The 26,240-nt window shown below is 43.2% G+C and overlaps 1 protein-coding gene across 1 annotated transcript in view; it reads left to right on the top strand.

The window, feature by feature from the left end:
• The window catches only part of LOC144492683 (11-beta-hydroxysteroid dehydrogenase type 2-like), a 76,978-nt gene that overhangs the window by 12,228 nt on the left and 38,510 nt on the right, over positions 1-26,240 (top strand). The window contains exons 2-3 of the mRNA XM_078210993.1: positions 1,991-2,203; positions 15,464-15,649. Of these exons, the coding sequence (XP_078067119.1) occupies positions 1,991-2,203; positions 15,464-15,649 (399 nt within the window). The remainder of the gene's footprint in view (positions 1-1,990; positions 2,204-15,463; positions 15,650-26,240) is intronic.

Genomic DNA, 26,240 nt, shown 5'->3' with positions numbered 1-26,240 from the left:
TTGCAGAGCCTCTGGCTCTGATCTTCAGGTCGTCGTTGGCCTCTGGTATAGTACCAGAAGATTGGAGGTTAGCGAATGTTGTCCCATTGTTTAAGAAGGGGAACAGAGACTTCCCCGGGAATTATAGACCGGTGAGTCTCACTTCTGTTGTCGGCAAGATGTTGGAAAAAATTATAAGGGATAGGATTTATAGTTATTTGGAGAGTAATGAATTGATAGGTGATAGTCAGCATGGTTTTGTGGCAGGTAGGTCGTGCCTTACTAACCTTATTGAGTTTTTTGAGAAAGTGACCAAGGAGGTGGATGGGGGCAAGGCAGTGGACGTGGTATATATGGATTTTAGTAAGGCGTTTGATAAGGTTCACCATGGTAGGCTTCTGCAGAAAATGCAGATGTATGGGATTGGGGGTGATCTAGGAAATTGGATCAGGAATTGGCTAGCGGATAGGAAACAGAGGGTGGTGGTTGATAGTAAATATTCATCATGGAGTGCGGTTACAAGTGGTGTACCTCAGGGATCTGTTTTGGGGCCACTGCTGTTTGTAATATTTATTAATGATCTGGATGAGGGTATAGTTGGGTGGATTAGCAAATTTGCTGATGACACCAAAGTCGGTGGTGTGGTAGACAGTGAGGAAGGGTGTCGTAGTTTGCAGGAAGACTTAGACAGGTTGCAAAGTTGGGCCGAGAGGTGGCGGATGGAGTTTAATGCGGAGAAGTGTGAGGTAATTCACTTTGGTAGGAATAACAGATGTGTTGAGTATAGGGCTAACGGGAGGACTTTGAATAGTGTGGAGGAGCAGAGGGATCTAGGTGTATGTGTGCATAGATCCCTGAAAGTTGGGAATCAAGTAGATAAGGTTGTTAAGAAGGCATATGGTGTCTTGGCGTTTATTGGTAGGGGGATTGAATTTAGGAGTCGTAGCGTTATGTTGCAACTGTACACAACTCTGGTGCGGCCGCACTTGGAGTACTGTGTGCAGTTCTGGTCCCCACATTACAGGAAGGATGTGGAGGCTTTGGAGAGGGTGCAGAGGAGGTTTACCAGGATGTTGCCTGGTATGGAGGGGAGATCCTATGAGGAGAGGCTGAGGGATTTGGGATTGTTTTCGCTGGAAAGGCGGCGGCTAAGAGGGGATCTTATTGAAACATATAAGATGATTAGAGGTTTAGATAGGGTGGATAGTGATAGCCTTTTTCCTCTGATGGAGAAATCCAGCACGAGGGGGCATGGCTTTAAATTGAGGGGGGGTAGTTATAGAACCGATGTCAGGGGTAGGTTCTTTACCCAGAGGGTGGTGAGGGATTGGAATGCCCTGCCAGCATCAGTAGTAAATGCGCCTAGTTTGGGGGCGTTTAAGAGATCCGTAGATAGGTTCATGGACGAAAAGAAATTGGTTTAGGTTGGAGGGTCACAGTTTTTTTTTTAACTGGTCGGTGCAACATCGTGGGCCGAAGGGCCTGTTCTGCGCTGTAATGTTCTATGTTCTATGTTCTATGGAATGTGTGTGGAGTTTGCACATTCTCCCTTTGTCTGCGTGGGTTTCCTCCGGGTGCTCCAGTTTCTTCCCACAGTCCAAGGATGTGCGGCTTAGGTTGATTGGCCATGTTAAATTACCACTTAGTGTCAGGGGGACCAGCAGGGTAAATAGTGAGGATAGGGGCTGGATGGGATTGTGGTTGGTGCAAACTCGATGGGCCGAATGGCCTCCTTCTGCACTGTAGGGATTCTACGAATCGAGTTTAGTATCAAATGATCAGTTGCGTGAGTGGTTTAAGTGTGTGAGCATACAAATTTCTGGCATAGGGAAATGTCTTTTTTTGCTTTGTGATAGACAATAGAAAGTTGTTTGACCAGGGGAGAACATGGCACTGAAACATTTTTTTTCACTTGAAGAAAGTAGCAGGGACCGGATTATCAGGCAAACACATTCTGAAATGCCTTTCTTTAATTACAGCTCTTTAAAAACTTGTTTTTCTCCTTATTTAGGTTGTGACTCTGGCTTCGGTCACACTTTGGCCACCCGTCTGCATTCTCTTGGTTTCCATGTGTTTGCAATGGTGCTTCATAAAGATGGAGATGGTGCACAAGAACTCGAGTCGGTCGGTTCTGATCGACTAACAGTTATTGAAATGGATGTTACAAATTGTGCAATGATCCACAAAGTCCAAAAAGAAGTTGCAAAGCAGCTGGAAAACCGGGGTGAGTATGTGTGCGATGCTCCAGCCACCTTTCCTGTTCCATTTTCACTTCACAGTGACAAAACGGTTTCCAAAATTCATAACGTCATATTGATTGCAAACCTGAATCTGCAGCCTGAAGAATTAATGGTGATTATTGCAAGTGACAACCTTTAAGAAATTGACTAATTTTACAGCAGATAATTTAAAACTGCATAAAGGAACCAATTGTCAAGTACCAAGTTGTAAAGTAGATATTCCAGATGTGATCTCATTAATGAGCATCATTTCGATACCCCTGTAACTGGAATATTGCAGGGATTGTTGTTGGCGTTATAATTTTAAACACCATTAGAAAAAAATAAAATCTGAAAAAGACAGCTTGGGAGTCCAATAGTTGATGCCAAAATGAGAGAATCTTCACCAGTCATCCCTGCTGAGATTTAAGGGCAATTTAACAATGCTGCCTCCAGAATGTGCTATTTGGTTCAAGCCAGGGACTTGTGTAATGTTGTACAGCTAATGAGCAAAATGCAATGATAATTTTGCATGAGTCGGAATTAATTGCTTGATCTTTAAAATAATTAGGACAGATTTTTATATTAAACGGGACAAGTTCTTCTTCCTATCCACCTTTTTGTTTTTCTCCTTGTCTCTGTAATCTCCTTCTGCTCCACGTCCCTCCAAGATATTTGTATTTCTCTCACTTCAGCCTCATATAAGCATCCCTAATTTATAATTGCTGCACCATTGGTGGCCGTGCCTTCTATTGTCTGTGCCCAAAGCTGTGAAATTTTCACCCTCAACCTTTCTGACTCTCCTTCCTTCATTAAAACATCTAAAAACTCTTTGACCAGGTTTTTGGCCATCTCTCCTAGTATTGCTTTATAGGTTCTTTATTTTGCTCCAGTGAAGTGATTTTGAGATATAAAGAAAATATATAACACGGGTTGTTGTTACTGTTGTGGGTTGAATGACACAGTATAGAACATAGAACAGAGAACATTATAGCGCAGTACAGGCCCTTCGGCCCTTGATGTTGCGCCAACCAGTGAAACCAATCTAAAGCCCATCTAACCTACACTATTCCAATATCATCCATATGTTTATCCAATGACCATTTAAATGCCCTTAATGTTGGCAAGTCCACTACTGCTGCAGGCAGGGCAATACACGCCCTTAGTACTCTCTGACTGAAGAACCTACCTCTGACATCTGTCCTATATCTATCACCCCTCAATTTAAAGCTACGTTTGTTTGGAGCCATTAGTGTTAAGCCAAAGCCAGCAACCAATTTACCTTCTTGGCTCTAACTTTCTTTTGTGAATACAAAAGAACAAAATATTAAAAATCAAACTCATTGGATGTTCCACCATTGTGCCTGTCAATGTACCAGCAATTATATCCTTTGGCAATTAAATTGTTCAGACAATTACATTGTTAAAGACAGGTGATGATCCCAACCTCCAAAAGCATATAAATAGACACAGCTGGAACAACTGGTGTGGGGAAAGTAGATTGTTACTAAGCTGTTTTGAGAATAAACTTTCTTAAGGAAAAAGACAAGCTTCAGACTTAATCCTTTACCATATGCTATTATTGGAATTAACATGGTAGCAGAGGATGAACATTGAGCCTTGGTGATTGATTGCTGTAAAATAGGTTTTTTTGCCTCTACCCTCTGAAGGATAAAGAAGTATACTGCTGCTGACAAATTGTAGTTACAGGATGGTAGAGGGATGATGCAAAATATTAGGCTTTACTTATCCACCAATTTTCTCTGAGGTAGAACCAGATTAACAACAAAAACTGGAGTGGAGATGTGGGCATGGGTTACTTCATTACCCAAAAAGAAGCAAAGTATGCCTCTGGCTTGCAAAAAGCAAAATTAGGAATAAAGTGTCTTCAGAATGGAGTATGAATGATTTGGATAACAAAGTGGGATTGGATCTTCTGTCCCAGTTTTAGGATAAATTCTATGAAAAGGATGATTTATTGGTCAGCCTTTGATAGATTGGAAAACAAATGATCAGTGCATGGAGGAATATATCATGGACTTTGCAAATGGTAAACTGAAAGAGTTTTGAACTTGAGATCCCGGAGTTGGTATTGGCATGTAAATGACTTGATTGTGATGCGTTTCTCATGTAGACAGACTTTTAGCATGGACAGGGGTTCAGTTCTGCAGTAAAAGCTCTCTTTTTAGACTAAATGGTTGCTGCCCTAAAAAAAATTTCCAGGAAGGCAGTCATTTCCAGCAACTGTCCCATCGAATGCAGGCAACTTTGTGATAAAGCAAAGGATGGAGGATTCGATGGTGGCTGAGTTTTGAGATTGAAAAAACATTAAACACAGGTTCCAGTACAAAGATGGGGTTATTGATGGGCAGTCTGAAGATGGCCATACGTTTGACAAATTTTAAGTCGAGACAAACAAAATGTCTAGGATGGCAACTGCAGATGTTTAAAAACTGAGAAATCCATGGGGAATGGTTAATTGATGTTATCGGTGTGATTCCAAATATCATTATGCGATGTATTTGCCCACAGCGAACGAATCGGATTTTTGAAATAACGCATGAAACAGGTAATTCCGAGGTAATGATGATGGGGACTGCCATGAAGGAATTGTGTTGGTCACTGAGAGTTTGAATCCAGTGATGAGTATTTTGATGGCTGATTCATTCAACTGTGCAGTCTTAGATAGCAGTTGCACTTTCGCAGTGTGTGGGGTGAACTGGCTTAACTGCTACCTGGAGTCTCTTGATGAGGTAGATCTTTGATATGTTATTGTCACATGTATTGGTATACAGTGAAAAATATTGTTTCTTGTGTGTTGTACAGACTAAACATAACGTTCATAGAGTACATGGGGAGAAGGAAAGGAGAGGGTGCAGAATATAGGGGATGATTTTCCCCCCAAAAAACTAAGTGCCCAATGGGCAGAAAAATGGGAGACTTTCCTGCCCATTTTTTGGGTGTACTTGGTCATTGAATTTCGAGATCGGTGGGGGGGGGGGGAGGGAAGGGCCCACGATTGGTCTGGGTGGCGGGGAATAACAGGGTCAGTAATGTTGTGCGGAGTGTGGCAATGTCTGTGGGGGCCAGGGGGGAGGCATTTTCTGGCCTTGGAGGCATGCGGCAGGAGAGCAGCATTCTATCATATTTTTTCTGCGCATGTGCAGTTGGAGGCGCCGATCGGAGTCTGCAGGGTTTCGAGTGGGTTAAGCCCCGCCCACAGGCTTGTGCAGTGTGATTCGGAAGCATTGATATTTTTGCAGGCAGAGTGCGTATGGGGGCGCCTCAGGACGGGTCCAAAAGTCAGATCTGAAACACTCCCAATTTCAAGTCCGCCCAGCACTTCGAATCAAAATGGTAAAATAGGGCCCGAAGAATGACAGAACGATAATATTCAGGAAGACTGTGGATCTACATTTTATTACATTAGGGGCATTACTGCTGGAGATTTAGGAACCCAGAAATGTTTTCATCAAATAATTCAGTAAGTCTTGTTAACTTCTGGGAATAAGAATTTGGTGGACAAAAAGAAAATTGCTTGGAAGCTGCATGGGCAGTTTGTACATCCGGCACCACAAAACCTAAAAGCTTATGAGATGCTGGAGTGCTTGCTAAAGAATACAATGACCTTATTGAGCAAGTCACAGCTCAGTGTGAAATTTGTATAAAATGTAGAAAGACACCACTGTGCCCAATTGTGAGCATGCCACTAGCCAGGAAATGTAATGATGCAGTGACAATAAGTCTTATAAGTATGGGATGAAGATGAGTGTTTTTATTTTACACGGTGTAGACACAGCAACCAGATTTAGCATGTCTATTGTCATACTTGGTAAGGACAATAAGATCATTGAGAAATGATTAGGAACACCAACGACATTCCTGACGGATAATGATGAAGAATTCACCAATGAGGAATTTCGAGATGTGAAAATTTGAACATCGGAGTTATGCACACTGTGGCTGAGAACCCGTTCAGTAACAATCTGCGCAAGAGAAACACGCAAAGACCTATTACACAAAGTATTGGCTGATCACCAGATTAGCAATTTCAAATGATACTGGCATGGGTAGAACATGCAAAGAATTCTTTGCAAATTGTTGGGGGTCAGATCCTCCCAAAAAAGAGGATCTAGCGGCCAAGGAAGAAACAGATTAATTGGACAGTTTGACTGGTTATGTATTCAGACATGAACTGATGCTAATGAAGCTGTTTTGCTGCTGATTACCATGAAGAAGCGTGCTACAGCACGTGCTACTGGAAGTTCTGAGAGCAAACAAAGCATTAAAGAAATTAAATTTTGAAAAATACACGGTCAGTTTTCCAGCCTTGACACGCGAATCTTACAGATGGATATTCCAGCACAGCGGATTTTATGATATCCTTGGTGGGAAAGAATGATAAATGTAGCCCATTGGCTTGGGAGCAAAGAAAATCAAAAGGGTCATGAAAAGCAGCTTAGCTGCTGAAGCACAGGCTTTAGTAGAAGCAATAGATATGAGGTCTATTTATCCAATATTTAGGCAGACATGCTATACAAAGGGAAAAGTCAGAAAGGTTTGTCCATAGAGTGATAACTATGTTGATAACTAATCCCTGTGGGGATTAGGTATACTATCGAGAACACATGTTAAAAGCAAAACATTCAGAGATCCACTCAGTAATAAGTGTTGCTGAAATAAGGCTATTAATAGATCTGGCTAGCATAAAAGAAATGCTGAGAAAAGGGAGATCTCTAAGATATGTTGGGTTGATACAAGTCACCAATCATCAGACTGCTTAACGAAAAGAAATGCCTGCTCCACAAAATTGCCAAATGTTTTGGTGGAGGCGCATCTTATGTTATAATGGAAAACTAAGGTTTTTTGCTTTGTAGTTATGTGCATATATATATATATATAAAAATGTGGTAAAGCGAATCTGTTAAGGTAAAGCACATTACTTTATTTCCGTTTGTTAAAAAAATCTCCTGAATTTTCTAAAGCATTAATTTAAGGGAAAGAGGGAAACCTGTCAATGTATCAGCAATTGCATCCTTTGACAAATACATTTTTCAGCCAATTGCATTGTTAAAGACAAGTGATGATCATTGGCTCAACCTCTTTTAGCTGGAACAGTTGGGTATAGAGAAGAAGAAGGAGACTGTTACAATGCTGAGCTGTTCTGAGAATAAACTTGCTTAAGGTTAAATGTAAACTTTAGCCTTAATTCGTCACTATATACTATTATTGGAATTAATAGTGCCCTGACCTGTAAAATAATTTTGAGAATTCCTTCAAAGTGAAGTACCATGAAGAAGCATGCTACAGTAGAGGAAATCATACTTTTTGCCAGGTAAATTTTGCTATGCAAGTTTATTTTAAAAAACACCTTTCATGGTTTCACAGTCCAATTATATTTTAATGAGAATCAAGGAGGACTGGAAGCTGCTAACTTTGCTGCTTTTTTTATAATAAGGTTATTTATTTAAGCCAACATGCCTGCCTTAGGCTAATTGTCATTAGTATCTTTCTGAAAATGTTCAGGAAACCTGGTTTGCATTCTGAAAATCATGCTTATAAAACACTAACAATGTTTCCTAAATGCCCGTTAGAAAACCTGAAGATTTATAAGGTTGCCGAAACATATAATTGAAGCCAAATAACATGGAAGTGAACATTCCCGTGGGAATGAAAAGACATATATTACATTTACTTTGAAATTACAGCTGCTGAGAAGAAAGAACTTCCAAGGATCACAGTTAATTTGTGGCTCATATAGTTGTTCGTAAAATTTGTATTTGGTAATCTTGATAGGACTGGGTTTCATTGTCAAGTTGCCAACACCATTACAGGACTCAGGAGGGCAGTTGCACAAGGCACAAATTATTAGTATTTTACTGACAGACAACCTCCAGGACCAGCTGTTTGGCAGTGTCATTTTCTAGTTACTGTAAAATTGGAAAGTAGATCCAACAAAAAAGGACGCCCAGCAAGTGGATCACTAATAATAAATCCAAACTCAATAGAACATCCTCTCTCCTGCTGAATGAGATTTGGGTTTCAGTTCTTGGTTTGCATAGAAATCTTCTTGAAAGTGTATTGCATTTTCTCAGCAACTATAATAGGAAAACCATAGTGAGATCCTTCACTTCAAACCGTAATGCCATTTTAACAGCATCTTTAATGATGACGGACTCCACAGGCCGAACAGTTTAAGAGCAAACGGCCCTTTGTAGTTTCATTTATAATAAGGGGCAGGGTTCTGTTCCACAAATGAATACATTTATTATTCCACAAATTAATACAATTATTAACATTATTTTTGTGCATAAAGACCCCCCCAAGATAAAATATAGAAACCAAAGTACCATTTTACAAAATCCATTGTTTTCAGTTGCTGTTCCAGTCTCTGTTCCCTGGCTAACCATTCTATCCTCTCTCTGACAACAGTCCAGTTAAATCATAACCTTGGTATCAATTTTGACCCCAAAATGAGGTTACAACCACAAATTTGAGTCATCATTAAGACTGCCTATTTCCACCTCCATAACTTCACTCCCAGCCTCTGCTCATCTGTTAAAATCCTCATTCGTGCCTTCATTACCACTAGGCTTGACTATTCCAACACACTCCTGATCTGGTCTACCACATTCTACCCTCCGTAAACCTGAGGTCATTCATAAACTTGCTGCTGGTGTCCAGTTCACCTAACATCCCTGGTCTCACTGTATTCCCAATCAAGGTATGGTTGATTTTAAAATTCTCATCCTTGTTTTCAAATTCTCCCATAGCCTTGCATCTCCCTATCTCTGTATTTTCTTCAGCCCCCACAACCCTCATCTAATTTTCTCGATTTTTCTTGAGCATCTTGGGCGGCACGGTAGCACAGTGGTTAGCACTGCTGCTTCACAGATCCAGGGACCTGGGTTCGATTCCCGGCTTGGGTCACTGTCTGTGTGGAGTTTGCACATTCCCCTCGTGTCTGCGTGGGTTTCCTCCGGGTGCTCCGGTTTCCTCCCACAGTCCAAAGATGTGCGGATTAGGTTGATTGGCCATGCTAAAATTGCCCTTAGTGTCCTGGGATGTCTAGGTTAGACGGATTAGTGGGTAAATATGTAGGGATATGGGGGTAGGCCCTGGGTGGGATTGTGGTCGGTGTAGACTCGATGGGCCGAATGGCCTCTTTCTGTGCTGTAGGGTTTCTAAGATTCTAAGATCGATGATTTTAATCGCTTCACCATTGGTGGCCACACTGTCATTTGCCCTAAGCTCAGGAATTCCAACTCTACACCTCTCTACTTCATTTTTGTCCTTAAAACCTATCTCTGGCCAATCTTTTGGTTGACCTAATGGCCCAGACCCTCGTCTTGGGCTGGGGAAATGTGAGTGGAGCCAGTTCTTGACTTCTGAAACCTGAGCCTGCCTCTGAAATTAATTCCTGCCATAGTTTTATCTCCACGAGTTGTGAACAGGAGGTGTCGTCGGGTTTTACAAGCTATTATTCAGGAGGTTGGCTGATTAGAAGGACCTTTTTGGGTCTCGGGGACCATCTCAACATTGCTTGCATGTCCCCTAAACCTCACCCCTCAACCCCCTGAAACACCCCTTGATACCTCTATGCCACGTGTCCTCCATTGTCACCCACCTAGTATTCACTATGAATAGACCTCAGGTTGTCTTTGAAATGGACTTTAGCAAATAAACTTGTAATAATCTAATAGGGATATGTCAAACCGGAAAATCTCTCATTCGTGAAAGCCTATTCAAAGAAATCCCCTCATTCACTACATCAAAGACAGATAAATCTTTAATAATCTCTTTAAAACTTTCAATTGAAATGTGAACACAGATCCCTGCTGAGATAAATGGCTCTGGAACTTTTGAAACTCAACCATACATTCATAATGGCCTCAGCACACCCTTGGAAGTGTACACAGAGTCTATTAAAACCGAGAAAAAGAGCAGGTGGTCTTTTTGCCTAAGCTATATAGAGATACAAAATAGTGTTTTGTTTGGGTTGAATGCATAAGAGCCCTTTTGTACTCCGATGTATCTCAAGACTAACACAATGTTCGTTGATGTAATGGTCAACGTACCTGTTCAGGTCACAGCTCTATGATGAATCACTGCTGTTAAAATACCACTGCATTAAAATACAACATCCAATAGTGACATTTAAAAGTTGTCAAAACATTTACCTGTCAGAATGTTTCCAACTCCTCAACAAACTTCCTGTAGTTGTTCCAAATTCTATATTCAAACTTCCTGTAAGGCCCACAATGGTGACCCCAATCTTCAAAGTAGTACAGGCAGGGTCATGTCCAAGGCCTTTCCAACCTGCAAAAAGGTCTCACAAAAATAATGCAGGTCAGGAAAGCACTGCAAATTGGAAAAGTCTTAACTTTTTGTCATTCCTGACCCCCATTCCCAACCATATCACTGGAATATGGATAGCATTTTATGAGAATGATTCTAAATATCCAGCTAGCATGAAAATGGGAGAGTTCCTGATCTGTTTTTTGGGTGAGTTTTCATGCCCAATCTTATGCACTTCAGTCATTGAAAATATGGGTTTGTCTTTTTCAAAGTTGTACTCACCAAGTTGACACTAGATCTGATGCAGCATAATAGTGGTACATTGCAACGACAATGAGGAAAGGTAAGATGAGCGACGCTGGAGCTCCCTGGATGTTGAGAGTAAGATGAAGCTGAAAATGTGTGACAGACGTCAGGTTGATAGTGCAATTGGGAATCAAGGTGAACATTGAAAATTCAGAGGGCAAGTGAGAAAGGAAATAGGAGAGGTAAAGAGAGGGCATGAGAAGAGACTGGCCACTGACATGAAAGTGAATCCGAACACCTTTGCGAGGTATATAAATAGTAGATAAGAGTAGTAGTAGTAGGAGTGGGGCTGACTGGGAACAGGCACATGCGATACTGGACTTTGTAAATAGAGCAATATAATACAAAAGCAAGAAACCATATTAAACACTGGTTCAGCCTCATCTGCAGTTTTGTGCCCTTAAAACCATCGCTAGCAAGGCCAACATTTGTTGCCTAATCCCTAATTGCTCTCAACTGAGTGGCAGTTAAGAGTGAACCACATTGCTGTGGACCTGGAGTCACATATAAGCCAGACCAGGTAAGGACAGCAGATTTCCTTCCCTAAAGGACCACAGTGAGCCAGATGGGTTTTTACAGCAATCGATAATGGTTTCAGTTATCATTAGACTTTTTAATTCCAGATTTTTATTGAAATTCCAATTTCACCATCTGCCGTGGTGAAATTTGAACCCAGGTCCCCAGAGCTCTGGGTCTCTGGATTTCTAGTCCAGTGACAATACCACGATGCCACTGCCTCTCCTATTCAGAAATTCTGAGCAGCAAACTTCAGGAAGGATTAGAGAGAGAGTGTAGAAAAGATTTATAAGAATAGTTCCAGGGATGATGGACTTCAATTAACTGGATAGATTAGAGAAACTGGGGTTGTTCTCGCCAGAGAAGAAAAATTGAAAACACGTTAAAGAAGCCATCCTCTATGGACAAGCCCTGCGAATACACAGGATCTGCTCGGATGAGGAGGAACGCAACAGACACTGACAGACGCCCTTGTAAGAACAGGATATGGCGCTCGACTCATCGATCGACAGTTCCGACATGCCACAGCAAAAAACCGCACCCCCTTCCTCAGAAGACAACACGGAACACGACCGACAGAGTACCCTTCGTCGTCCAGTACTTTCCCGAAGCGGAGAAGCTACGACATCTTCTTTGGAGCCTTCAACATGTCACCAATGAAGACGAATATCTCGCCAAGGCCATCCCCACACCCCATTACTTGCCTTCAAACAACCGTGCAACCTCAAACAGACCATTGTTCGCAGCAAACTATCCAGCCTTCAGGAGAACAGCGACCACAACACCACACAACCTTGCCATGGCAACCTCTGCAAAACGTGCTGAATCATTGACATGGATGCCATCATCACATGTGAGAACACCACCCACCAGGTACATAGTACGAACTCATGCGACTGGGCCAATGTTGTCTACCTCATACACTGCAGGAAAGGATGCCTCGAGGTATGGTACATCAGCGAGACCCATGCAGGCGCTACGACAATGGATGAATGGACACTCCTCGACAATCGCCAGACAGGACTATTCCCTTCCTGTCGGGGAACACTTCAGCAGTCAAGGGCATTCAGTCTCCAATCTTCAGGCAAGCGTTCTCCAAGGTGGCCTTCAAGACACACGACAATGCAGAATCACTGAGCAAAAACTGGTAGCCAAGTTCCGCACGCATGAGGACGGCCTCAACTGGGATCTTGGGTTAATGTCACACCACATGTAACCCTCACCATTTGGCCTGGGCTTGCAAAATCCTACTAACTGTCATGGCTTGAGACAATTCATACCTCTTTAACCTGTGATTATCCCTTTTGCCACTCACATTGTCTGTACCTGTAAAGACTCGCATTCCAACCATTATCTTGCAATTGAGTCTTTGTCTATATATGCCCTGTTTGTGAACCCAACTCTCCACTCACCTGATGAAGGGGCAGTGCTCCGAAAGCTCATGATACTAAATAAACCTGTTGGACTTTAACCTGGTGTTGTGAAACTTCTTACTGTGCCCACCCCAGTCCAACGCCAGCATCTCCACATCAAGAAAAATTGAGGGAAGTTTTTGATAGAGGCATTCAAAATCCTCAAGGATCTGGATAGAATATATAGGGAGAAACTATTCCCATTGGCAGAAGAGTTGAGAACTCCAAACCTTGATATGAGATGAATGGCAAAAGAAGCAATAATGACATGAGGGAAAATTTATTCATGCAACAAGTGGTTAAGCTCTGGAGTGTACCACTTGAGAGTGTGTTGGAAGCAGATTCAAACCTGGCTTTTAAAAGGGATCTGGATAAGCAAGAATAAATTTTGCAGGGCTACAGGGAAAGGGGAAGTGGGACTTGCTGAGTTGCTTCTGTGGTGAGCTGGCAGTGACACAACAGGCCAACATCTTCTTTCTCTCCTGCAACTATTCTACACTTCAATGATTCTATGATAATTGATGCATGGTTAACATTTGCTTCTGTCATGCCAAAACAGTTTTAATCATTTTTGTTCAAGTTACCTAACATTGGGCATTCCTGTCATAATGCTGTGTTTAAATACTGCATCAAATCTGATCTTTTTGAGTTCTCTGCCCAAAGGCAGGTCTGACCTACAGCACAGGGAGGCAAGGAGGAAGTCCCAAATCTGTCCCAGCCAGAACAGGAATCAACTCTTTGACCAATCAACTGAGTGCCGCACCCACCACAAGGAATCCAAGCTGGTTTGGCAGTGTACGCTTTGACAAGTATGTGCTAGCCTGGAACTATAGACAGTGATGGTAGAGGCTCCAATTTCTTTCCGCCACATGCCTAAAGAGGAATCCGATTGTTACTTCTTGATATTGGCATGTGTTGGAAGGATTGGCAAGTTGTTACACAAACTACTTGACAGCATTATGAACGCACATTCCTTTGGCCATCAAGTCATGGAGCAGGACATGAATCAGAGGCAGTGATGTCACTCATTGCATCACAAAATCTCCCTATCAAATCTGATACAGTACTGAGCGGCACGGTGGTTAGCACTGCTGCCTCACAACTCCAGGGCCCTGGGTTTGATTCTCGACTTGGTTTATATTTAACTACAATCCATTTTCCAATAAATTTTCACCCTCTCTCCTTCTTGACGTGACTTCCATTTAATTGTCATCGGATTTATTTTGATTTTTCTGTGTGGAGTTTGCACATTCTCTCCGTGTCTGCGTGGATTTCCTCCCGGTGCTCCGGTTTCCTCCCACAATCCAACAATGTTCAGGTTAGGTGCATTGGCCATGCTAAATTGCTCCTTAGTGTCCCAGGATGCGTAAATTAGAGGGATTAGCGGGATAAATATGTGGGATTACTGGGATAGGGTCTGGATGGGATTGTTGTCTGTGCAGACTCGATGGGCCGAGTGGCCTCCTTCTGCACCGTAGGGTTTCTATGATTGTATGATACTGAGAGAAAAATCAAAATAAATCCGATGACAATTAAATGGAAGTCACGTCAAGAAGGAGAGAGGGTGAAAATTTATTGGAAAATGGATTGTAATTAAATATAAACCATTTGTGGGTCAGTTATCTTGCAGCATTTATCTGTTTTGGCTCCTCTTAATCTGGCCTGAACAACATTGATTAGTGAAGAAATGGAGTACTCTAGATAGCTAACCTCTGTTTTAATGGTACAGGATGACACATGAGTATCTTTCCTTTTTAAACCTTATAGATATTTTGTGCTGGCAAGGTTCATGGTAAAACTATCACTGCTGCTATGAAACACAGTTCTGTAACTTTAAAATCTATTTATTGGTGTCACAAGTAGGCTCACATTAACACTGCAATGAAGTCACTGTGAAAATCCCCAAGTCGCCACACTCTGGCGCCTCTTCGGATACACTGAGGGAGAATTTAGCATGGTCAATACACCTAACCAGCACATCTTTTCAGACTGTGGGAGGAAACTGGAGCACCCGGTGGAAACCTATGCAGAGACAGGGAGAACATGCAGGCTGCACACAGACTGTGACTCAAGCCGGGAATCAAACCCACGTCCCTGGCGCTAACCGATGACACCGTGTGCTCTCATAATAATATAGTAAAGGATCTCATCATAATAAGTACATGGGATGCATTTGAAATGGTCGATTTTGAACCTACTTAGCATAACATGCTGAAGGCTTGGAATAAACTTCACTTTTTCAAAAAGAAAATGCTTTTAAAGAATCATGTAACTTAAAAAGGATCATATGGGCGGCACGGTAGCACAGTGGTTAGCACTGCTGCTTCACAGCTCCAGGGTCCCGGGTTCGATTCCCAGCTCGGGTCACTGTCTGTGTGGAGTTTGCACATTCTCCTCGTGTCTGCGTGGGTTTCCTCCGGGTGCTCCGGTTTCCTCCCACAGTCCAAAGATGTGCGGGTTAGGTTGATTGGCGAGGTTAAAAAAATTGCCCCTTAGAGTCCTGGGATGCGTAGGTTAGAGGGATTAGCGGGTAAAATATGTGGGGGTAGGGCCTGGGTGGGATTGTGGTCGGTGCAGACTCGATGGGCCGAATGGCCTCCTTCTGCACTGTAGGGTTTCTATGATTCTATCTTCTATGATATTTAAATTTTTATTTTATATATTTTTTAATTGGGTGTTCTTAATATCTGTGGAAAATCTTTGCAAAAGTGAATTATGTTTCTCTTTTTCTAGGACTCTTTGCATTAGTTAATAATGCTGGCATCATGGTCCACATTGGTGACGCAGAAATCATCCCAACAGATGCTTATAAACGATGTATGGAAGTCAATTTCTTTGGAGCAGTTGAAGTTACTAAAACATTTTTACCCCTGATTCGTCGATCAAAAGGAAGAATTGTTAATATTTCTAGTCCCTCAGGTACGTTCACTGTCAACCCGCTTATGCATGTAAATAAAAGCAAAATACAGCAGATGCTGGAAATCTGAAATAACAAGGAAGTGCTGGATATACCAAGCAGGTCTGGCAACATCTGTGGAGAGGGAAAGAGTTAACATTTCAAGTTGTGCGTCTCTTTTTTGGAACTGAAGGTAGAAATTTGACAGGTTTTATGCCATTGAGAGGGGGAGGGGAGGAAGAGAAAATGGGAATGTTTGGGATAGGGTTTAGGGTGGGAGGGATCAAATGACAAAGATGTCATGGAACCAAAATCAAAGGGAGTATTATTATAGTAAAGAGACAAAGCATTTACCCAGAGTGAGTCAGTGTCAGAATAATGAATCTATCCAAAAGCAAAAACACGTAAAACAAGGTTTACATTGGCACATGGTAAAAAAAAATTTGTTGACCTTGGTGTTGAGGTCAGAAGATTGTAAATTGGGAGATGAGGTGCTGTTCCAGAAACCAATCACCCAATCTGTGTTTGTTCACCCTAACATGAGGGAAATTATATTGTGAGCAGCGAATATCAGGATGTTGCCTGGTATGGAGGGTCTTAGCTATGAGGAGAGATTGGGTAGACTGGGTTGTTCTCCTTGGAAAGACGGAGAATGAGGGGAGATCTAATAGAGGTATACAAGATTATGAAGGGTATAGATAGGGTGAACAGTGGGAAGCTTTTTCCCAGGTCGGAGGTGACGATCACGAGGGGTCACGGGCTCAAGCTGAGAGGGGCAAAGTATAACTCAGACATCAGAGGGATGTTTTTTACACAGAGGGTGGTGGGGGCCTGGAATGCGCTGCCAAGTAGGGTGGTGGAGGCAGGCACGCTGACATCGTTTAAGACTTACCTGGACAGTCACATGAGCAGCCTGGGAATGGAGGGATACAAACGATTGGTCTAGTTGGACCAAGGAGCGGCACAGGCTTGGAGGGCCGAAGGGCCTGTTTCCTGTGCTGTACTGTTCTTTGTTCTACAGTCAACTAAATTGAAAGAAATACAAGTAAATTGTTGTTTCACCTGGAAAAAGTGTTTGGGGCCTTGGAGGGTGAGGAGAGAGCAGGTAAATGGGCAGCTGGTTTTACAGCTGCTGCTACTGTCTGTAACTGCTCCCTTAAGTATTTCTGTAAGCAATCAATGTGAATTGCCTCATTAGAAAGAAAAAAAGTAGCTGGAAAAAAGAGAATGCTGGAAAAACTCAGCAGGTCTGCCAGCACCTTTTAGGAGAGAAAAAGTCTTTTGATTCTTCGCCAGAACTTAAGGGAGGGAGGGTGTGTTAGAACTGTAGAAACTGCAACAAGAAGCAGCAGCTTTAAGAGCAAAAGACACATGGCCAGTGTGGAGGGGGAAGGAGTTTAAAGCACTGAAAAGTTTAAAGTAAAGTTTATTTATTAATCAGTCAGGCTTACATTAGCACTGCAATGAAGTTACTGTGAAATTCCCCTAGTCGCCACACTACGGCGCCTGTTCGGGTCAATGCACCTAACTAGCACATCTTTCAGACTGTGGGAGGAAACCGGAGCACCTGGAGGAAACCCACGCAGACATGGGGAGAATGTGCAAACTCTGCACAGACAGTGACCAAGCTGGGAATCGAACCCAGGTCTCTGGCGCTATGAGGCAGTAGTGCTAACCACTGTGCCACCATGTATACATGTATGGGATATTTAAAAAAAGAGGGCGGAGGGTCAAGATGGAGGAGAATGGCAAAAATCTAAAGTTGTTGAACTCAGTGTTGAGTCCTGAGGACTGTAACATGCCTAATCGGAAGATGAAATGCTGCTCCTCCAGTTTGTGTTGAGTTTCACTGGAACATTGCAGCAGGCCAAGGACAGAGTTGTGGGCGTAGAAGCAAAGTGCTGAGTCAAAATGGCAAACAACAGGAAGACTGGGATCATTCTTGCAGACTAAGCGAAGGTGTTCTGTAAAGCAATCACCCAGTCTGTATTTAGTCTCCACAGTGTAAAGGCGACCGCATTGGGAGCAGCGGATGCAAATTGAAAGAAGTGTGAGTAAAACTCTGCTTAACATGAAAGGAGTATTTGGGGTCTTGAATGGCGAGGAGATAAATGGACAGTTGTTACACCTTCTGCGGACGTAATGGAAGGTGCCATGGAAAGGGGATGAGGAGTTCGGTGTGATGGAAGAGTGGACCAGGACGTCACAGAGGGAGCAGTCCCTGTGTGTGTGTGTGTGTGTGTGTGTGGGGGGGGGGGGGGGGGGGGGAGGAGAGAGCGGGGGGTGTGTGGCGAGGGGAAGATGTGTTTCTTGGCAGCATCATGCAGAAATGGCAGAGGATGATCCTTTGAATGTAGCAGCGAGTGGGGTGAAAAGTGAGGACAAGGGGAGGACCCTATCATGGTTCTGAGAGGGAGGGGAAGGGGCGAGGGCATACACACAGGAAATGGGTCAAAGCTGGTTGAGTGCCCTGTTAACCACAGGTCGGAGAGAATCCTCAGTTAAGGAAAGACGTAGACATGTGAGAAGCACCAATTCTGAAGGTGACATCATTAGAACAGATGCGATGGAGGTGGAGAAACTGGGAGAAGGGGTGGAGTACTTACAGGAAGCAGGGTATGAAGAGCTGTAGTCGAGGTAGCTGTGGGAGTCTGTGAATTTGTAATGAATATTGGTGATCAATCTATCACCAGAAATGGAGACAGAAAGGTCAAGGAAAGGAAGGGAAGTGTTGGAGATGGACCATGTGAATGTGAGAGAGGGATGGAAATTGGAAGTAAAATTGGTACATATTTCTAGGTACGTACAAGAGCATGAAGTGGCACCAATACAGTCATCAATGTAACGGAAAAAGAATTGCAGGAGCGGACTTGTGTAGGACTGGAACAAGGAGTGTTCCACATAACTCAACAAAGACCAGCATAACTGGGGACCAAGTACCATTGCCCATAGTTTACCTCCTTTTCCCCCATAGCTTACTCACCCTAACTTACTCACCTTACCAGTAGCTACCAGTTAGCACATGAACTATCCTTTCCCCTTTGACCGGGATGTTTTTTTAAAGTTAGTTAGTTTACTTATTAGTGTCACAAATAGACCTACATTAACACTGCAATGAAGTTACTGTGAAAATCCCCTAGTCGCCACACTCCGGCATTTGTTCGGGTACATTGAGGGAGAGTTTAGCATGGTCAATGTGCATAACCAGCACGCCTTTCAGACTGTGGGAGGAAACCGGAGCACTTGGAGGAAACCCACACAGACACAGGGAGAAGGTGCAGACTCCACACAGACGGTGACTCGAGGTCGCAGTGCTAACCACTATGCCACCGTGCTGCCCTATGGAGCCTATTCCTGCCCAGTGACTCACCAATGTGCAGCCTTTAACTTTCATGCAGTGCCAGCTGGTAGCTACTGGTGTTAGATCATGTGTTGGTGCTTCTTTTATCAGTTGCACACTCTCTTCCTCCTTGGACTGCTCAGACTGGGCAGCTACGTGGCAGTCTTTGAGTATTTAAAAGCAAAATTCAGAAGGGAAGGGAACTGGAGTGTAATGGAAGAGGTCTAAGGTCACACCACCTGCAACCTTCACATCATGCCAGGTAGAAGGCTGAGGGTGAAATGGAAGTTGTGAAGGGGCAGAAGGCAACGATATAAAATGATATAACATCATTCTGAATGCATTCAGCAGATGCTACAGGCTCGGTTCCAGCCATCTCCTTTTGAAGGTTTGGAGCTTTGAAGGCCTGTTGTCCCCAGACAGAAACATGATCCTTTTGTTGTGGCTTTGCTGTCAGCCTTTTAATTGATCACAACTTTACCCTTTGAGTAACCAGACAAGTCACAGAGTTCTCTTAAATAGCTGTTTTAAATCAAGCTATAGCAAGGATGCTGGGAAGCTATAGTTCACATCCCTGTACCGAGCCAGAGTGACGTATTCCAAGATACAAAGGCAATTAAAGTTTTCAAAATCGATTACAAGTAATTAGCATAAACCAATCACCATCCCTTTACGCTTGCTTCATTATAATATCAAATCAGCATGAAAACTTCATAGTACAGCTCGTTTCTGTGGATCACTCCCATTCTCCAGTTACAGATGTGTGCTTTATGTGCTTTGCCAGACTAATGGCCTTGGTGTCTGTCTGTGAAGATTCTTATAAGAAGACCTTTGTTTTTCAGCATGTGAGATTTTTAAACTTGTATGACTATTAACCCTTTCACTTCTCCTGTCAATCTCCATCAATATGGCTTCCAGCACTGTATAGTTGAACTTCGGAGCTCTCTCACTTCCCTAATGCTCCATTTGTGCAGCTCCTATTTGCAGTTAGCAGCAACCTCCTTCCAAGAATACAGTTTACCTTTTAAGACAGACAGGCTGCCTTTAAGAGGAGCAGGTGATCAGTAACTTGTTGGGCCACCTGCTGTACACTTAGCCAGCCAGCAACATGGGACTCACTTGGCCCTCCACTGCCACCAATTAAATAAGGTTTAAACACTAGCAACCTAAACGAGAACGGACAGAACACTAATTGTGACCCTGTGACTGAAAACGGGTCATAAGTCTATTACTCCAAGAGCTCGAACTGTAAATAAAACCTTAACTGAAAATGTTCTCTGGTTCGAACAAAGGAGAAATAAAAAATGTAATAGCAGTGTATACTAGAAAACTTAATTTTAAACTTCAATCTAGCAAAATTTAAGACTGAAGAGTAATAAAAGAGGATTATATTTGATTATGTTTCACCAAATAATGAATTTTTAGTAGGCACAGCCACAGTCACAAAAGAAAGATAAGAGATAATGATGTCGACAGCTTCAAGGTTCCAACTTAACCTTTAGTCAGGCTGCATCTGCCGCCAGTCAGCCTCAGAGGCCAAAATAAGGGTATTTTTCAGAACAGCAGCAAAGGCTTGGAAGTATTTAACTGTTTTGAGCCTCTGAACACCATTTTCAACCCACATTCTTACAGCAGTGACCGTACAGTACAGCACATTAAGGATAGAGTTTAAGGTAAAGAGTTGGAGACAGAGACAGGTTGTTGCTGCTGTTTCAGTTGCTAATGGATGTGTATTTGCAAATAATAGAATTCCTCATATGCTGAACGGGTTAATAGTTTATGCACTGTGAATGTGTAGAAAGCTTTGTTTTTAGCGATTCCTATGTTAATCATAGACAATCATAGAAACCCTACAGTGCAGAAATAGGCCATTCAGCCCATCGAGTCTGCACCGACCACAATCCCACCCAGGCCCTATCCCCACATATTTACCCGCTAATCCTTCTAACCTACGCATCCCGGGACACTAAGGGGCAATTTAGCATGGCCAATTAACCTAACCCGCACATCTTTGGACTGTGGGAGGAAACTGGAGCACCCAGAGGAAACCCACGCAGACACAGGAAGAATGTGCAAACTCCACACAGACAGTGACCCAAGCCGGGAATCGAACCCAGGTCCCTGGAGCTGTGAAGCAGCAGTGCTAACCACTGTGCTACCGTGCCGCCCCAAGATCTGAGTGGAGAATGTGGGCATAGAGAAACATTTCAATTAAAGCCTTCAATTATAAGCGTCAGGAAGAAAATAGTCTATTTTTCCAAGACTCAGCAGTCTTTCTGTGGCTTAGTTCTAAACTGCAATCCTGGCAGATGGCTAAGGGGCTCTGGTACCATATGCTGCCAGACCATCTGTCTGAAAATCCCATATAACAAGGGCACAGGCGCTGTCCTGTACTCCTTCCAGTGCAGAAACTTCCAAATTCTTCCAAACAGGTCATTAAATCACAAGCTGATATTTCTGTTCCAGTTTATATATGAGGTCTGGAAGATCTTTTGAGGAATCTTGAATTGCTATTTCCAAGAGGTCTCTTAGCTGAAACTTTATTGAATGCTGCGTGCAACACTACATATAGTGCTAGAAAGTCTTTGATGAGAAGAAGGATTGCAGCTATCCCTCATAACATCCTTCACAATGCCTAGTGGTTAGCACTGCTGCTTCACAGCACCAGGAACCCAGGTTCAATTCCAGCCTTAGGTCACTGTCTGTGTGGAGTTTGCACGCTCTCCCCGTGTCTACATGGGTTTCCTCCGGGTGCTCCGGTTTCCTCCCACAGTCTGAAGATGTGCAGGTTAGATGGATTGGCCATGCTAAATTGCCCCTTAGTGTTCAAAGGTTAGGTGGATTAGCTATGCCAAATGCACGGGGTTATGGGGATAAAGCAGGTGTGGGACTGGGTAAGATCCTCTTTTGGAGAGTCAATGCAGACTCGATGGGCTGAATGGTCTCCTTCTGCACTGTAGGGCTTCTATAAGGAAATAATTGGTGGCCAGCATTGATTAATGCCCTGCTACAACTTCTAGTTGCCCATCTCTGCTGCCTGTACTTTAGTTAGGTTAGCTTTGGTGATGTGTGGGGAAAGAGGAGCAGAAGATTGGTGTACTTTGACCTTCATACCAAAACATTGATTATAGTACTCAAATAAATTCCTATCTTGGTGAATGAAGGAGTCCTCACACATCTTTCCTATTAGAACCATAGAAAATTACAGCTCAGAAACAGGCCTTTTGGCCCTTCTTGTCTGTGCCGAACCATTTTTTGCCTCGTCCCACTGACCTGCACTTGGACCATATCCCTCCACACCCCTCTCATCCATGAACCCGTCCAAGTTTTTCTTAAATGTTAAAAGTGACCCCGCATTTACCACTTTATCTGGCAGCTCATTCCACACTCCCACCACTCTCTGCGTGAAGAAGCCCCCCCTAATATTCCCTTTAAACTTTTCTCCTTTCACCCTTAACCCATGCCCTCTGGTTTTTTTCTCCCCTAGTCTCAGCGGAAAAAGCCTGCTTGCATTCACTCTCTCTATACCCATCAAAATCTTATACACCTCTATCAAATCTCCCCTCAATCTTCTACGCTCCAGGGAATAAAGTCCCAACCTATTCAATCTCTCTCTGTAACTCAGCTTCTCAAGTCCCGGCAACATCCTTGTGAACCTTCTCTGCACTCTTTCAATCTTATTTACATCCTTCCTGTAACTAGGTGACCAAAACTGTACACAATACTCCAAATTCGACCTCACCAATGCCTTATATAACCTTACCATAACACTCCAACTTTTATACTTGATACTCCGATTTATAAAGGCCAATGTACCAAAGGCACTCTTTACGACCCTATCCACCTGTGACGTCACTTTTAGGGAATTCTGTACCTGTATTCCCAGATCCCTCTGTTCAGCTGCACTCTTCAGAGTCCTACTATTTACCCTGTACGTTCTACTTTGATTTGTTCTTCCAAAGTGCAATATCTCACACTTGTCTGCGTTAAATTCCATTTGCCATTTTTCAGCCCATTTTTCTAGTTGGTCCAAATCCCTCTGCAAGCTTTGAAAACCTTCCTCACTGTCCACTACACCTCCAATCTTTGTATCATCAGCAAACTTGCTGATCCAATTGACCACATTATCATCCAGATCATTGATATAGATGACAAAGAACAATGGACCCAACACCGATCCCTGTGGCACACCACTAGTCACAGGCCTCCACTCAGAGAAGCAATCCTCCACAACCACTCTCTGGCTTCTTCCATTGAGCCAGTGTCTTCTCCAATTTACTACCTCCCCATGTATACCTAGCGACTGAACCTTCCTAACTAACCTCCCATGAGGGACCTTGTCAAAGGCCTTGCTGAAATCCAGGTAGACAACATCCACCGCCTTCCCTTCATCCACTTTCCTGGTAACCTCCTCGAAAAACTCTAATAGATTGGTCAAACATGACCTACCACGCACAAAGCCATGTTGACTCTCCCTAATAAGTCCCTGTCTATCCAAATATTTGTAGATCCTATCCCGTATCAAACCTTCCAATAACTTGCCCACCACCGACATCAAACTTACTGGCCGATAATTTCCCGGATTTCTTTTGGAACCTTTTTTAAACAACGGAACAACATGAGCCACCCTCCAATCATCCGGCACCTCCCCCGTGAATACTGACATTTTAAATATGTCTGCCAGGGCCCCTGCAAGTTCAACACTAGCTTCCCTCAAGGTCCGTGGGAATACCCTGTCCGGTCCTGGGGATTTATCCACTCTGATTTGCCTCAAGACAGCGAGCACCTCCTCCCCTTTAATCTGTAAAGGTTCCATGGCCTCCCTACCAGTTTGCCCTATTTCCGTAGACTCCATGCCCGTTTCTTCAGTAAATACGGATGCAAAAAAATCATTTAGTATCTCCCCCATCTCTTTTGGTTCCATACACAGTCTACCACTCTGGTCTTCAAGAGGACCAATTTTATCCCTCACTATCCTTTTGCTCCTAACATACCTATAGAAGCTCTTTGGATTTTCCTTCACTCTGTCTGCCAAAGCAACCTCATGTCTTCTTTTAGGCCTCCTGATTTCCCTCTTAAGTAGCTTCTTGCACTTTTTATACTCCTCGAGCATCTGATGTGTTCCTTGCTGCCTGTACATTTCATACAACTCTCTCTTCCTCTTAATCAGTGTTACAATCTCCCTCGAGAACCAAGGTTCCTTATTCCTATTTACTTTGCCTTTAATCCTGACAGGAACATACAAACTCTGCACTCTCAAAATTTCTCCTTTGAAGGCCTCCCACTTTCCATTTACATCCTTACCAGAGAACAGCCCGTGCCAATATTGTTAGAGGAGACTTTTTAGAGAAACATGATGAGCTTTTTAAAAAAAACTGATACAACTGTTTATAGGTTCTTTACCATTCCTGCACATTGAGTTCCTGATGCACTATCAATCGAGCTGAGACTAGTTGTGCGCAAGACAAATAGGCTTTTATTGGCAAGAACTTGGAGCCATCCCTGTCGGTGATCTGGTCTGAACTGAGAGCAAGGGGGAGGAGCCACTGCCTTTATACCCAGACCAGGGGGAGGAGACTTGGGCGGAACTGACAGGGATGTGCCACATATGCAGGTACTGAGAAATACTAACTACGGTGGTTAACCACTACAGATAACATATAACAGTGGTTTACCACAGTTCCACTCACAATCATGGATCTTTTGGAATCGTGCCGAAGCAGAGGCTTTCCTGAATTCCATCTTCCTCCACTTTCAAGATCTAGTCCTTGTCTAGACAGGATGTAAAGAACCCTGACTCAAGTTTTCTCAGGACCAGACAGTTTTACAGATTTCCAGTAGTCACTAAGGAAACTCGTGTTTATTTTCTTGTACCTTTCAGAATCCAGGAAACTGCTCGAGGAAAAATGCTTTTTCCCAGTTTAGCATATCTTCACACCCACACTGTTTCCTATCCTTTGGGTAAATAATGGGGGAAATGTGGAATGATTCCCGAGCTGATTATCAATGGCCAACAACTCCTGACATTGTACTCAAAGACACCAGGTTAAAGTCCAACAGGTTTATTTGGTAGCAAAAGCCACACAAGCTTTCGGAGCTGCAAGCCCCTTCTTCAGGTGAGTGGGAATTCTGTTCACAAACAGAGCATATAAAGACACAACCTCAATTTACATGAATAATGGTTGGAATGCGAATACTTACAACTAATCAAGTCTTTAAGAAACAAAACAATGTGAGTGGAGAGAGCATCAAGACAGGCTAAAAAGATGTGTATTGTCTCCAGACAAGACAGCCAGTGAAACTCTGTGGGGGTTACAAATAGTGTGCCATGAACCCAATATCCCGGTTGAGGCCGTCCTCGTGTGTGCGGAACTTGGCTATCAGTTTCTGCTCAGCGACTCTGCGCCGTCGTGTGTCGCGAAGGCCGCCTTGGAGAACGCTTACCCGAATATCAGAGGCCGAATGCCCGTGACCGCACTCAGCGGTCACGGGCATTCGGCCTCTGATATTCGGGTAAGCGTTCTCCAAGGCGGCCTTCGCGACACACGACGGCGCAGAGTCGCTGAGCAGAAACTGATAGCCAAGTTCCGCACACACGAGGACGGCCTCAACCGGGATATTGGGTTCATGGCACACTATTTGTAACCCCCACAGAGTTTCACTGGCTGTCTTGTCTGGAGACAATACACATCTTTTTAGCCTGTCTTGATGCTCTCTCCACTCACATTGTTTTGTTTCTTAAAGACTTGATTGGGTTGTAAGTATTCGCATTCCAACCATTATTCATGTAAATTGAGGTTGTGTCTTTATATGCTCTGTTTGTGAACAGAATTCCCACTCACCTGAAGAAGGGGCTTGCAGCTCCGAAAGCTTGTGTGGCTTTTGCTACCAAATAAACCTGTTGGACTTTAACCTGGTGTTGTTAAACTTCTTACTGTGTTTACCCCAGTCCAACGCCGGCATCTCCACATCATTGTACTCAAAGCCAGAGCTTCTGGTCCAGCAGTAGGGACACTACCAATATGCCACAAGACCTCCTGTTTATCCCAGTTTACTATAAAAATGAAGATGGAGATATATATCTGATTCATTTCGCAAGTGTTATTACCAGAAAATGGCTGTCGTGGCAGAGTTTGATACAAACCATTGTGAGGGATGTAATGCACTTCCGCTGGAAGTGATCACATTCTGAATTCAAAGCTAACCAAAATGCATGGTTGATGGTCTTGAGGCATGCTCTGCCACACAAGACTTACTGTTTCAAAGCTACACTA

Source organism: Mustelus asterias, chromosome 4, assembly GCF_964213995.1.
Source record: "Mustelus asterias chromosome 4, sMusAst1.hap1.1, whole genome shotgun sequence".
In the NCBI taxonomy this organism is placed as follows: domain Eukaryota; kingdom Metazoa; phylum Chordata; class Chondrichthyes; order Carcharhiniformes; family Triakidae; genus Mustelus; species Mustelus asterias.
This window is presented reverse-complemented; position numbering and strand designations above follow the sequence as displayed.